This window comes from Schistocerca nitens, chromosome 2 (assembly GCF_023898315.1).
Source record: "Schistocerca nitens isolate TAMUIC-IGC-003100 chromosome 2, iqSchNite1.1, whole genome shotgun sequence".
NCBI lineage: Eukaryota > Metazoa > Arthropoda > Insecta > Orthoptera > Acrididae > Schistocerca > Schistocerca nitens.
Window position 1 is genome coordinate 182,971,879 of NC_064615.1, and position 15,177 is coordinate 182,987,055.

At 36.9% G+C, this 15,177-nt stretch overlaps 1 protein-coding gene across 1 annotated transcript; it reads left to right on the top strand.

Annotated features, from left to right (window-relative positions):
- The first annotated feature begins 986 nt into the window (after window positions 1-986).
- LOC126234310 (protein AATF) lies at window positions 987-2,707 on the top strand. The gene has a single exon (XM_049942996.1). The coding sequence runs from the start codon at window positions 1,085-1,087 to the stop codon at window positions 2,654-2,656; it is 1,572 nt and encodes a 523-aa protein (XP_049798953.1). The 5' UTR covers window positions 987-1,084; the 3' UTR covers window positions 2,657-2,707.
- Window positions 2,708-15,177: the final 12,470 nt, after the last annotated feature.

Consider the following 15,177-nt stretch of genomic DNA (forward strand, 5'->3'; position numbering starts at 1 on the left):
GGTAAGTCGCACAGGGAGAATCAAATCACAGAACGATTATATGCCTTCCTTTTTGTTACCTCCAGGCCAACACAATAATGAAAAAAAATTATGACACACCTCGACTTTCTTTAATAGTTCCGTATGATGATATGGTGCGTCACTGTCCACAAAATTATAGTTCTATGCTTCTTGGACAGCGTATTCAGGAAATAAAAGACCAAAAAACTAGTCAAATAAATACCGTGAATTACGTGTTCGTTTCAAATGTTGGTACAGTATAAACTGGAATAAACTATGTTACTGAAAAAGGGGTAAACTGAGTGTACAAGTTCAGTGATATAGGAATTAAATACCTTATTTCTTCAATGGACCATCAACATTTTGACAGAGCAAACTATTGTGTGCTTGAGGAATGTAAATAGCATCGTTTTTCTTTGCCCTAACGGATAAGCAACAAAAAGGACGATAATTGAGGCAGTAGACTAACTTCTCATACTTCGTTGCATGTATCTTATATTTCCAGGATGTCTCGTTAACAGCTTATGTTTACAGTTTGCTTGTTTTTTTTTTCGTTAGGTGTAATACAACGTAAAAAGCAAGTAATATGACGCTATTCCGTACTGCATTTATTTACAAATTTGAAAGCTAATCTCTCGACTCATATTTTCTTTAATGCCATCTCTTGCAACAATAATATTCCATACGACGTCAATAATCTTGTCGCTATGGCTTCTAAACTGTGTACAATCCAAAGGCTTGATAATTAGATTAATTCATTACGTTACAGTGTTGCATTTCTATTTTCTGTTCGGCGTTGGTTTTTGTAATTTACTGTGAATTCATGACAGGTGATTACTGATTTATATCTTCAAAAAATTTTGAAGTTTGTACCCTTAAAGTCCGCATGGTCAAGGAAATTATAATCTCCTTGTGATGACTTTACACAAAGATTTTAGGCTTCTCTCGATCAATATACGAAGAACTCTATCTGTGAGTTGTGCACTACCTTTGACAACCATGCTGTTTCGATGTACATGTGACATGTGTTCTTTAAGTTGTGTGTGGAAGTTGTTTATATGAAGTATAGAGTTTGTTATCAAGTATGGAATCTCACCAAAAAACCACTTCTCAGTCGATATTGGAATTAGTTAACCCGGTTCCTGTGTCGTTCGATCCGGAAGATGACATAAACATTGATAGTGCAGCCAAAGTAGTAGAAAATTATCAGGAAGAATTCAGTGACGACGACATAGTGATATCCAAGTTTAAGAAGAGCGTAGATCTATTAGAGGATCAGGATGCCAGGTATTCAGGCCGGAAAGTCTCTCGCAAGTCTCTGGGTGCTGAGCCACGAAAAAATGAAGTATTCGTACCGGGACCCAGCAGCAACGATGATAACAGTAGCAGCGAAGAGGAGGCCGGGAATGAATCGTGGGAGCGCGGCGATTCTGGCGAGAGCGAAAACGACGCAGATTATGGATATAGTGAGCAAACTACTGATGCTGCTACGGATGACGAAGCCGTGGACACTGGCAGTTCCGAAGAAGGCGAAGACAGCGCAACAGACGATTCTTTCAGTATTACTGGTGAAGCCCAACACCTCGCCGAAAACAAACAGGTTTCAGATATTGGGAGTGACAACTTTCAGCATGTTTCGAACAGAAATACGAATCTAGAAATTGAGAAGGGCAGATGTGTTAGAAATCAGCTTAGAATGTGGGACAGTTTACTTGAATGTAGGATTCACCTTCAGAAGTGTTTGTTGACTGCTAACAGAATCCCATCTCATGCAGCTTTTGAAGATTATAAACAGAAAGGCGGAACACAGTTGAAAGATGCATTGAATAAGACCCAAAATTTTGTTACAGATTTGCTTGAGAAATTTATTGTGCTACGTGAAGCTTTATTACAGTCTTTCCCCGAAACCAGAAATTTGAAATCCTCACAGGCAGGTTCAGAAAGTGCTGACGAGGAAATACCAAGTGATACAGAAGAAGATGGAGAAGCTGAAGATCTACTTGAAGAAGACGTAGAAGACAAATCGTTGTATGAGCCTAAAATTAAGAAACGAAAGATTGATGATTATGGAACATTATTAGATAACCAGCATAAAGAATACCTGGAGTATCGTAACAGCACTATTCAGAAATGGAATGATAAGACTCGTGTTTCAAGTGGAAAAATTAGCAGCAGAAATTTTTCAAATTTTGAACAGTCTACTTTAAAACAAATTGAGCAGATTTTGAGTAATCGTCATCGACTTATTCAAAGAACGCAACTTAAGCGATCAACATACTCCCCTATATGTCAGGAGATACAGGAAGATAAGAATGCGAAAAACGAAGAACCAAAAGAGTCGGAAAGATTAAAAGAATACGATCCAGAAGTATTTGATGACAGTGATTTTTATCACCAGTTGCTTCGAGAATTGATAGAACGTAAAACTGCGGGTGTTACGGACCCAGTGCAGCTTGGCCGACAGTGGTTAGAGCTTCAGAAGTTAAGAAGCAAGATGAAACGGAAAATAGACGTACGAGCAACCAAGGGACGGAGAATTAAATATGTTGTGCATCCAAAATTAGTTAATTTTATGGCTCCTATAGCGGAAAGCAGTTGGACAGATGAAGCAAAAACTGACCTATATAATTCTTTGTTTGGAAAAAAGAAATTGTAATTACAATTTCTGTATGTACATAAATTCAGTAAATGACAGTATAATTTGGTATAGAGTTGTCGTAATTTCATTTAAAAATCCTGAAATTCTTGTGCTTTTGCTACCAAGAAAGTGTCTCAGTTTACCAAATCACATGTGTGAATGGTCTAATGATAGCCTTTTAAAACATGGATATAACTTATATCAATTGATACTGTAGTTATGATTTTAAGTCCATAAAAGAAGACTGAAATTTATTTAGGTTTTGTTTACCCTGTCAACACCGAATGGATTGGTGCGTCTAACAAATGTGATATAGAAGCAGCTTGGTGGCAATTCAAAGACTTATTCAGAGATTAGCCAGCGGTCGACGATTGTGTCTCTCTTTGTGTGTTACTGATGTGGCTAGTCAAAGGAGATAACCTGTGTTGGTATCTCCTTTTTTCTCTTTGATTCCATTAGGCAGAGTCAAATAATGTAGGCCTATATTAGACATCTTAGCAGGCAGGTGATGACTTAACCACTGTCTGTCCTGCAGTTTCATAACTATATGTGCAGGGCTTATGCAAATGCAACACTTTTCACAGTCTAATAAAGCATGATAGAGAGAGTGCTTGTTTTAAAATGTTGATTCAGGATGAGAGTTGTTAAATAAAAGGTTCATTTACAGAACAGGAATGGAGATGTGCAACTAAAATTTCATTTATGTGACTCTATATCTGAAAAATAACCAGTTACGTATAGAGGATTTGTGTGTGGCACACAGAAATACGTAATAGAAAACAGTTAACACTAGCTTTCGAGTGCCTGCTCTTTCTGTAATAAGAGCACAGATATCCAAGTGTACATGCTTGTGGTATCTGTCTCACTGCTACACTGATCTTGTGTGTTTGGATGTCTGTTCAACTGTTTTTTGTTGTGTGTTTTTGTGTGCAATGGGTTAATAGTCAATGGGTAAGAGGCTGCCTTTCTCTTATTTTACGTATTTTTCCATCCAGGAATTCCCATTATTGCTATGGATCATTATTTCATAATGGCTCTTTGGTAATAAAGCCCATTATCCTTATAGAAAAGTTTGTTCTATATACTTATCATACTATGGTCAAAATGTGAAATGCCCTTAATGTAAAAGAAAAAAATAAATAAACTGCCATATGATATATCCTATTTACCCTTTACGGAATTGTGTAAAAGGAAGAAAATTAAGTAGGATAAGCCTCTATGAAACAAATTAAACAATCTAATACTTTCAAGAGCAGTGTTAAATTCACACTGAAATGTTAATGCATGTCATTAGCCAAGATAGTGTGTCCAGGTCTGAGCATTCTAGCAAACAGTATTTATTTTCTATATGAAGCCTCTAGATGTGTGTGTGACTACTCTTGTGTACTCTTTAAAATTGTTTTGTCATAAAGAAAAGACATCTAACTTACTTGCTCAGTTTTTTTTTATGCTAAACTAACTTGGAATGTTATTCCCAGAAATATTCAGTGAAATTTTTGGAATTATTGTGAGGTTCGTAGAAAATGAATTCATTATGGTATATCCTCTATTCTATTGTTCCAAATCACTTAATCATAATTTTTTTTTTTTTTTTTTTTTTTTGATGGCAATAAAGCTGGAGTACCTTATATACTAAAATAAAATATCAAGCGGTATACCGTTTTCCAATTCTCCATATAACTTATGATTAATTTATTAGTTAAAACATCTACAACTATACTCTGCAAACCACCACGAGGAGCATGGCAGAGGGTACTTCGTATTATGTAAGTTATCATGGTTTTTTCCTGTACTATTACGTGTAGAGTGCGGGAATAATGATTGTTTGAATACCTCTTTGCATGTATAATTATTCTAATCGTATCCCCATGATCCCTGAGTGAGCGGTACATAGGGGGTTGTAGTATATCTTTAGAGTAATCATTTAAAGCTAGTTCTTGAAGATTTGTTAATAGACTTTCTCGGGGTAGTTTACGTCTGTCTTCAAGAGTCTGCCAGTCCAGTTCCTTCTGTATCTCTGTGACACTCTCCCACAGATTAAACAAACCGGTGACCATTCTGCTGCCCTTCTCTGTATAAGTTCGATATCGCTGTTAGTCCTATCTGGTAAGGGCCCCACATACTTGACCGATATTCTAGAACCATTCACACAAGTGATTTGTAAGCAGTATCTTTTGTAGACTGATTGTGCTTTCCCAGTGTTCTACCAATAAACCGAAGTTTACCACCTGCTTTACCTACGACTGAACCTATGTGATCATTCCATCTCATATCCGTACAAAGTGTTACACTTGGGTATTTGTGTTCACTTTCATTTTTGTAGTGCAAATGTGAATTCTGTGATAGCCAAAAAATTTGCACCTACACTATTTATTTTTGCTGATTAGCAACATATCACTGCTACACGTTAACAGCGAAATGGGGCCTGCCTCTGTCTCTGCAGCTCGAAGAGTTGAGGTGCAAAGTAATTCTGAGTACCTTACCAGATTGCATGTACAACGGATTCAGCAAATCATGACAGGCACACATTTTCAAGGAAATGTACTTGTCAATAGTTATAAATGTGTTTGTTTCAATAATTAAATTTTATTAAAAATAGTAAGTAGTCAAATAACATGAAATTCACTAAAACTTCATGCAAATGCATGTGGTATTTTTATTTATATAACCTCTCAAATGTCATATCATCCATGTTCGTCTTGCAGAGCTCAAGCACTAACCACTTGACCGCCATCAACTACAAAGTTCAGCACCTATGCACGAATACATAAGCCTGATAACAGATGCATAAAACTTCTCTTGTGATTTTCTCATAATTGCCCGGGTAGTGCACCTTACTACTTGCATATTACGTTTTTTTAATAGCCTACTAAAGGTTTACAAAGTCTGAAGTAAATTTGCGATCCTGATGTCGTGGTCTTGCCTTGCGAGGTAATGCTTTTTGGGAATCAAGAAACATTGTATCTACCTGATTGTCTTGAGCCAAAGCTTTCAATATGTCATTTGAGAAAAGTGCGAGTTGGGCTTCACGTGATCAATATTTCTGAAATCTGTGCTGGTAGGCACTGGGGAGGCCATTATGTCGAAGATACCTCATTATGTTTGAGCTCAGAATACATTCTAAGATTCTAAAACAAATGGGTGTAAATGATATTTGACACTAGTTTTGTGGATCACTTCTACTACCCTTCTTGTAGACAGGTGTGACCTGTGCCTTTTTGCAAGAATTAGGCATGGTTTTTTGTTCGAGGGATCTACAATAGATTAAAGTTAGAAGAGGGGCTAACTCAACTGTGAATTCAGTATAGAATCTGACAGGGATTCCATCGGAGCCTAGAGCTTTGATCAGTTGTAATGGTTGCAGCTGGTTCTCAACACCACTGACACTTATATTTATTCCATTCATCTTTTCAGTAGTACAAGCGCTAAATTGGAGCAATTCTAGTGGGTTTTCCTTTGTAAAGGATTGTTTGAAAACGTAGTTAAGCATTTCAGCTTTTGCTTTGCTGCCCTCAATTTCAGTTCCTGTCTCATTCACTAGGGAGTGGACACTAACTTTGGTGCCACTAACAGCCTTTACATACAACCAGAATTTCTTTGGGTTCTGCGAAAGATCACTTGACAATATTCCGTAAGTGAAAGGAACAAATTAGACCCCGCAGGCTCCTAATGATAACCATCAGTGTGCATAACATTAAAGCAATGATAATTGTTAAAATGATTAGTAGACTGAAAATATCACATGCTTTTTAAGGCATCTTGCATTCTATCAGATCTAAAAATTGGACAGGGGCATCCAATTAATTTAACATGGGAGATATGTACATCATATGGAGTAGATGACTCTGTATGGAGCAATATAAATTACTTCAAATTTGTGTCATTGTCTCTTTCAACATAACTAACTACATGTTAAATATCTTTTCGGAACAGTATAGTAGGGAGCAAATTTTCACCTTCATGGTTGGCTTTAGGCAGTACAATACTAAGATCCCCCTACCTGATGTATTATTGCTAATGTCAAAAATGGGAATGGCATTTGTAACACAGTTATGATATGTGGATATTAGGGGGTACTCTATTATTTATTTTCACACAAAGTAGTGAGTCACCATCAATTATAAAATTGTTTTGGGGCTACTATGCAGATTTGTATCTTAACTCGGGGACTATTACAAAGATACTGATGCTGTCAAAAATAAAAGAACAAGTGCACTTACAGAGCCTACATCCTGCCTGTGTGGGATACATTATCCAAGTTTATCTTTCTTCTGTTGCTGACCACTGTTTTGGTTCATAGCAGAGGAGGGTGGCACAGCTATAATCCAATGTTGTTATGTCAAACAATGGAAAATGCAGGATGGAATGTAACAATGTTATGAAGAGGAAAGTTGCTACTCACCATATAGCGGAGATGCTGAGTTGCAGATAGGCACAACAAAAAGACTCTCATAACTAAAGCTTCGTCAACAATGACGACAGACACACACAAAAAATGCAACTCGCACACACCACTGCAGTCTCAGAAGACTGTAGTTTGTGTGTGTGTGTCTTTTTTTTGTGTCTATCTGCAACTCAACATCTCCGCTATATGGTGAGTAACAACTTTCCTCTTCATAATTTTGCTGTTTGTGATTTTTGTATAATGTCCTCATTAAACAATCTGCTTCCACAAAGATGATTTAGGCTAGGTTATATGCAGGTTTAGGGTCTGTGGATGGGTACATGTTGTTAACAGTTCCAGCTTGCTGTAGTGTGCAGTTTTGTAAATACCATTTCAACTGAGGGTATTGGTGTCGGTGTCACCTGACTATTTACTTTTCAGTACCAGAGTTATGATTACGATTTTGTGAAGACCAGAAACTATAAAGTTTTTAACATTTCACTTCATCCCGTATTCAAAATTTGAAGAGAAGATGAGGCATACTTCTTCCCACCCTTACCATATGAGCATATCTACTGATTAAAAATCATTTGTTTGCCTTGTATATGGACAGGTCAAAAAAGGTTTTTTCACAAGTTGGTGGTGGTCCAAATTGTTGTTAATTAAAAAAAATTGCCATGTAAAGCTGACTGCAATGATCTGTGCAGCTGAAGATATATATATGAAGGCACAATTCTTCTCAAGTTTACCATTTACTTTCTCGTAATGTGTGTAACCTTTCAATAACCTTACTGAAGTGAAATATAATGTATGTGTACGGATATACTACAAATTTTACAAACACTTTCAGTTACAGTAGTGTGACTACTGGAGTTTTTAATGTCTCAGTAAGGAGTATACCATAACTTCATTTTAAGAACTTACAACAGAATGGCTCAGTCTTCAAGGTTGTAATGACAAGAAGTAGATTCTGAAAGAAGTTGTAGAGTGTTACTAAAATTTGCATGTAATCATTGAGAAATGGACAGTTTTCTAATGAGCAGCAGTACACTGACTTTTTTTTTTATATAAAAATCTTTTATTTCTGCAAGATCAAAGGTTAACATTATACCATCTAAATGGTGGCTATTCTCTCGAATACAGCTCATTATCAAAAGTTACTCATAACTTAGAGCCACAGGCGTTCGTCAATTAACTCCACCTCTTCTTTACTGGTAGCTTTCAACTCCATTAAACTTTGGGATTTGTTAACATAAACACACTCCTTCAAATACACTCAGACGAAAATGTCACAAGCACAGGTTTGGTGGTATTTATGGCCACCAAAATGAGGGCTAGGCATCCAGGGAAAATGTTTCTCACACTGCCATGGATGTATTTGCATCCTGTTGAAAATAAACTGTCTTCATGTTTATCCATATCTCCACAATTCTGGCAGACAATACATTTTCTGCATGTTTATCTAACATCCCTTTCTCGTAGGTCACCCTGTCTTTTGAAAAAACAATGTTCCTGGAATGCAATGTTACTGATCATCATCTACATCAGTAACTACTGTGTTTATAGCTTCAGGGTGCTAACATGCATCAACTTTTCACTGTCAGTTCTTCATACCTAGTGGAAGAGAAGTAATGTTTTTTTTTTTTTTTTTTTTTTTTTTAATTCCCATATCATCTGCCCTTCTTTTGCTGTGATCTTATTATTTGACTTCAAAGGCAAACATTATAACAACTACTCAAAACGATTGAATACTGTTTGGTGGCATTACTGACATGTGACACAGTGCAGAGAAGAAAGTATTAAGTGCATCACATACGCATGGGGAATGATTTTAACAATGAGCAAATGGGGAAATCCAGTGCCATAACAGAAACATGTCAAGAACTTAAATCTGTGCAATGCAGAACAACTGCTGAATTGTGTTCCAAAAGGTGGACCGGCATGCCATTACATTGGTGGTCATAATGTTTTGCTTTATCAGTGTACATAAATTTAACATTTCTGTTTGTTGGCTTAGGTACCACTGTGAAGTGGATAGCAGAGAGTGAATGACATGATAAAATGTGTTAGGATTTCATATTGTTCTTAACACTTATGGAATGTGAGAAGAGACTGTGATCAGTCCATTGAATATCCCTATAAGTTGTTACATATAAGTATTTGTATTACTTAACAGATTCTAATTGTGACTCCATATTGCAGTCATAAGGTATTACATTGTTTTGTTTTGAAAAGTGCATAATTTTACATTTCTGAATATTTAACATGAGTTGCCATCCCTCGCATCATATTAGTGCAGATTTTTTTCAGATAGTACTTCATTATAGATAACAACATCATCTGTGAAAGTCTGTAGTTGCTGTTAATATTGCCTGCTAGATCACTGATATACAACATGAAAGGTAAGAGTTCCAACACCCTTGGGGCATACCTTAAGTTATTTCTAGATCTGTCAAATGACTCTCCATCCAAGATACTATTCAGCAGCCTTGATACCAAGAAATCATCACCAAGTCACATATTTCACTTGACTCTCCATATGACTGTACCACATCTATCCTTATTGAAAGTACAATGTCAAATGTTTTTTTAGAATTCAAGATATATTGCATCTGCTTGACTGCCTTGATCCATGGTTTTCAGGATGTCACACAAGAGAAGCACAAGTTTAAACATCACAATAAGCACAAGTTGAGTTTTGCATTATTGTTATTTTCAGAATTCTTACTCATTTGCTTAAAGCAAGTAATTTTCTTCAAGATACCTCCTTATATTGGATGTCGGAATATATTCTAGCATTCTACAACAGATGGGTGCCCAATGAGAAAATGGTCAGTAGTTTTGTGGATCACCTCTGTTACTCTTTTTTGTAGAGAGATGTGATCTGTGCTTTTCCCAATCAATACATACAGTTCTTTTTTCAGTGGGTCTACAGTATATTACGGTTCAGCTGCAGAATCTGACAGGATCCATCAGGCCCTGTAACCTCTATTAATATTAGGTTTTAGCTATTCCCCTATGGCGTTAAAACTAATATCCACATCACTGGGGTTTAGGGTTTACTGTACAAATGATCCATGTAACATGAAACCAAATAACTAACTCATCTTTCGAGTGGTGCAAGGAATACACTAGACAATACATTTTTATCTTCCTTAGTGAAGGAACATTTGAAAATGGAGTTGAGTGTTTCTGCTTTTGTCTTGGTACCCTTAGTCAGTGCTCCCACCTCATCTGTAAGTGGACTACATTACACATGTCCCTTTTTTTTGATAAGATTCTGCTGCTATAGTTATGGAAAAGACTTCACACATTGCCCTCTTGACAGCCAAATGCCTTTTATTCAACATCTCTTCTATCACACAGAAGTCAATGTTTCTTTAGACTGGCTGTAGCATAAGGGTCCTTCCCATTATTAGCTGTTCTACTAGATAACATAACTATCAGTATATGGGCAACTATTCTTTAAAAGTTGAGCCACAGTTCTTCTAAATGCTCCTGTCCAGACGACAATGTGTTGAGTTCTTTTTTGAGGCACTGATACCAGTTTCAATGAGGGTGCCCTCAAGGTGGTTAGGGCTATTTGTTGCCATTAGGTATAATGTAATTCCATAATAAGTGGACTACATAACCATCTGTTCTATGTTGTTTTCAGAGAAGCTATATAGTAATGTTTTGAAGGATGCCTTGTCATGTATATCACTTACAAAACTATAATTTTGCTAATTGATGATTGGTAATTCTTGTGGAGTTGGCAGGAATGATCTGCTGAAGTAGCAAGTTAACCTAAACATGAAGACATTTACTGCTGTGCCGATACATTTGTGTATTGAGGTATCTTCAGAGCCCCTTAACAGACAGTCAAATGCTTTCAATAATCGCTAGGAAGGTCCTTTATCAGAGATGAGTGCTTTCATTGCCCCTCATTCTGCTAATTGCTTTCAATAACCACTTGGAAGGACCTTTATTACAGATGAGTGCTTTCACAGCCATTCAGTCTGCTAACTACTGGCCATCTGGCCCCCAAAGGCCAATTTCCCTGTAGTACAAGAAACAAGTACCAACCCGTAACTTTGCTCCTGCTGTTCACTGAAACTTCTCTAATTTAATTCTTTGAGACAGAGACAGGCCAGCTCTCTTCAGTGCAAATTCCAATGGATACTGAAAATTGCTACTTAGCTAGCAGTTGCTGTGTGCTCACCAGAGTCTGTCACCATCTTCCTGTAGTAGAAGTATGAATTGTTCCATCAGGTGCTGCTGAGGAGTGTCACTGCACTCCAGCTGCTCAGATTACTTGCTGAATCTCTCCCTTCCACTACTGTTATCCTCTCCTTTAATCTGCCCCTCCCTGAGCTTTAATTCCATTCTACATTGACTGTGGCGCACTCAACCCTCTGCGATATCAGTCAGGGATATCCTCTTGGGAGCTTTCCACTACATGTGATCATCTTAATGCTTTCCGCGACATGTGATCATCTTAATGTTTGACTATCATTCAATTTCACTCCGAACTCCACCATTATGATCACTGGAAGATTACCACTGATGCCTGTGACCTCGACCCTGTTGCCTTGGTGAACTGTCCAGATTAATCTTCACTGGCATGTTTGGTCAGCCGCTGAAAAGCAAACAGCTTTCCGTTTATTGTAAACATCGGCTTCCGCAGCCATTGTCACAGTCAATAAAATTCTTGTGGGTTTGGGAGTGCATTGTCAACTATAGTTGACAATGTGGTCCCTAACACAGAAGAACTTTACTGACAGCTTTCGACTGAGTTGGGGCTGGTTATCTCATCCTGTTCCATGGGCTTGAAAGCCTGTGTCGACTTCTCACTATGATCTAACATTTAATTCAAATTATTAACTTTTTCTGATGACGTGTAATAAAATTATTAACATTTTCTATGGTCATGACAATATTAATACTAGAGATCTGTGATTTTCTCTTAAAGTTCTATCTTTTACTGTCTGCCTTATAGTTACGTTGGCTGAATTAATAAATTTTTGTTGTCAATGTGATACATTTCCAGGAAGAACTCAAAATGAAAAATACCAAGTGAATGTGTCATATAACCTTTATGTCCCCCGCCCCTCCCAACACCCTTCTTCCTTCTTGAACTTTATTACTCATAAATGTTTTTTCATTTGAGTGGACATTTTTATATAAAATCAGCTACATTATTATTACAGCACTGGTCTCGTTTTTCCTTGTTTTTCTGTGAGGGTATCCACAGACTGAAAATTTACTTTAGAAAATTTTAGTACACTAAATTTTGGTTATTGATGAGTGTCTCAGATGCATTATTCAGCTCCATTTAATAAAAGCATTCTTCCTCTTGACAACTAAAACATAGGCTATTAACATATAATATATATCTTGTCACTGAACTGTTTCGTGATAGTTATTTATAATGATTAGAAAAACATGACTTGAGTCAGCATTCCTGTTTCACTACTTGTAGACATTCAGTTAGAGAAAAGTCACTGACAGCAGTTAATCAAACAATGGAAACTCCAGGTAGGAATATCAACAATGTAGGAAAAGACAGATGGCTACTTACCATAAAGAAGACACATCAAGCCCCAGACAGACACAATTAGAAGACACTTTTAATTGTACCTGTCTGCAACTTGATATCAATAGCAATTAATAGTAGTTGTGCTAAGGATGTACTTGAATCATCATTTACATAATGTAGCATTTACTTAACTCTAATGCTTTTCTGTCAACCATGTACCTCGTGTGCAAAGTAAATGGCATGAGTAACTACACACTTTCGCCCTTAAATACTGGTATCTTACTGTGCAGTAGTCATCATCTCCCTTAAGTGTAACACATTACAAACTTCAGACAATGTGAAAGTCTTAATGCTCCAATTTACCTATAGTTAGAAACAACATATATGAAAATTTATAATGCAAATAGTAGGAGAAAAATTGAGGAAGCTCTTGTATATTGTACTAGATGCATAACTGTTTCACATATACTGTTGTATGCAGCTCCTGAGTACAACTGTATAAAAGGTTTTCAAGAATGTTTTTAAGTTATACAATTTGCTGTAATATTGTAAATGAGCACTCACTCTTGCTGTTCTAAGTAATTATACTTACTGCCTATCATGTTTCTGCAAAGGTGCTCAATATGCATTGCACCTGCTTCTTCCATGCTGTACTTTTATGGCTTCATTTTCATTACAGATGGTGTTATAATAACTGCACCTCTGCAAATTCATTTATTCTGAATTGAATTTGTGAAAGATCTGCCAATCACTGTTACAAAAGGGTGTGGATGCTGTACAAACAAGCTGAGGTAAACAAACCACACTACAGGAAGGTACAGCATGACAGCCATGTTGAACAGGCTATTCTGACAGCCATTGAGGAAACAGAACCAACTGCAGATTGGGACAAACAATTCCTAGTCTGGGCTCTGAGATCATACTGGGATCATTCCAGTGACTGACAAAGAAGATTGAGCAGATCAGCCTTGTACATGGAGCTTCAATGAAACAAGGTGGGAATTGAAACTCTTGTGAGATTCTCTGGGCTAGACTCAGTATCAAGGGTGATGCAAGCTTATAACTGAATCCTTCTGTTGACCACCAGACTCACCTCCAGATGTTACCAAAAACTTTAGAGAAAACCTACAAACATGGTGGAAATACGTTAAAACTAACAATAACAAATAGACGTGACTTCTTTGATGATACCCTCACAGAAATTGGTATCAATTATAGTGTGGCAGTTGTAACAACAACAATTACCAATATACAAAGGTCAACTAAAACAAGTAGAAGAATTTGGATTTTCAGCAAACTAAATAAAGAGGCAGTAGTGTATCCAAATATGGAACTTCAATTGTTTATCTCTGGGGAAGGGCATGTAGCACTGTGGCTCACTTATAGAAGAATAGTGACCAGTACTGGATAGATGCATACCTGGCAGAACAGTTCGTGATTGGGAGGGATCCTGCATGGTATACAGTCACTGTAAAGAAACTTTGAAAGTAACAGAGGTGTAAAACAAAACATTGGACTATACACAGGGAGATGCTGAATGAAACTCATTTGGCTGTCAAAAAGAACAATGTGTGAAGCCTTCAACGACTGCCGTAGCAGAAAATTATTGAATCCTCTCTCACAAACACAAAGGAAATACTGGGCATATCTAAAGGCTGTCAGTGATACCAAAGTTAACATCCAAACACTGGTGGATCAGACAGGCAAAGAAAGTAAGGGTAGTAAATCAAAAACCAGAAATGCTGATCTCAATTTTCAAATCTAAAGATGTTCTACAGGGCTGTACTGGGTCCATTCCTGTTCAATGTGTCTGTTACCCTCATTTTTGCCCTGTCAGGCAATATTGTGTCTAGATTATACAAATCTAATCACACTTATCGATCCACAGGAGCTGCGACGCACTGTAAATGTAGCTATGGACCGATGGACTAATTGATACCAGGGAAATTATTTACAAATTGATAACAATAAAACTGAAGATACTGTTTTCAATTTAAGGGTTTCCAATGAACATCAAAAAAATAATCAAACTCTTAGGTTTCCACATAGATCAGAAACTCAGTGGGGCGAGTCATACAGAAAAATTGTGCTCGAAACATTCTTAAGTAATTTATCTGCTTTACAAACTAAGGAAGAATGTAAGCAAAATGCTACTAGCATAAGAATATTTTGCATTTTTCCACTCCCACCTTACCTAAGGAACACCTTTATGGGGTAACTGCCCCATCTCAAAAAATGTATTCAAGTGCCAAAAAAAGTCTATCAGATGTATAGCAGCAATGACTCCAAGATAATCCAGTAAAAGAGCTCAATATTATGACAGTCCTAAGCCTCTATATATATAGCTGCCTTCTCAGTGTTCAAGAGAATTTGAATAATTTTAAACTGAAAATGTCTGTGCATGATCACAACACAAGAACTGGACAATCAATTAATATACCCCACAGCTCTAATTTCTTGAATTTTCTCCTTGTGGTGAATACGTGAGATGTATGTGAGGCAAACAACAGCCACAAATATTTAGGTCCCAGATTTTTCAATATGCTCCCAAATCTGTGAAATTAACTTATTGTAGAATCTTAGAATACATTCTGAATTCAAACATAATCAGGTAATTTGAACTGAAGGGATTCAAAG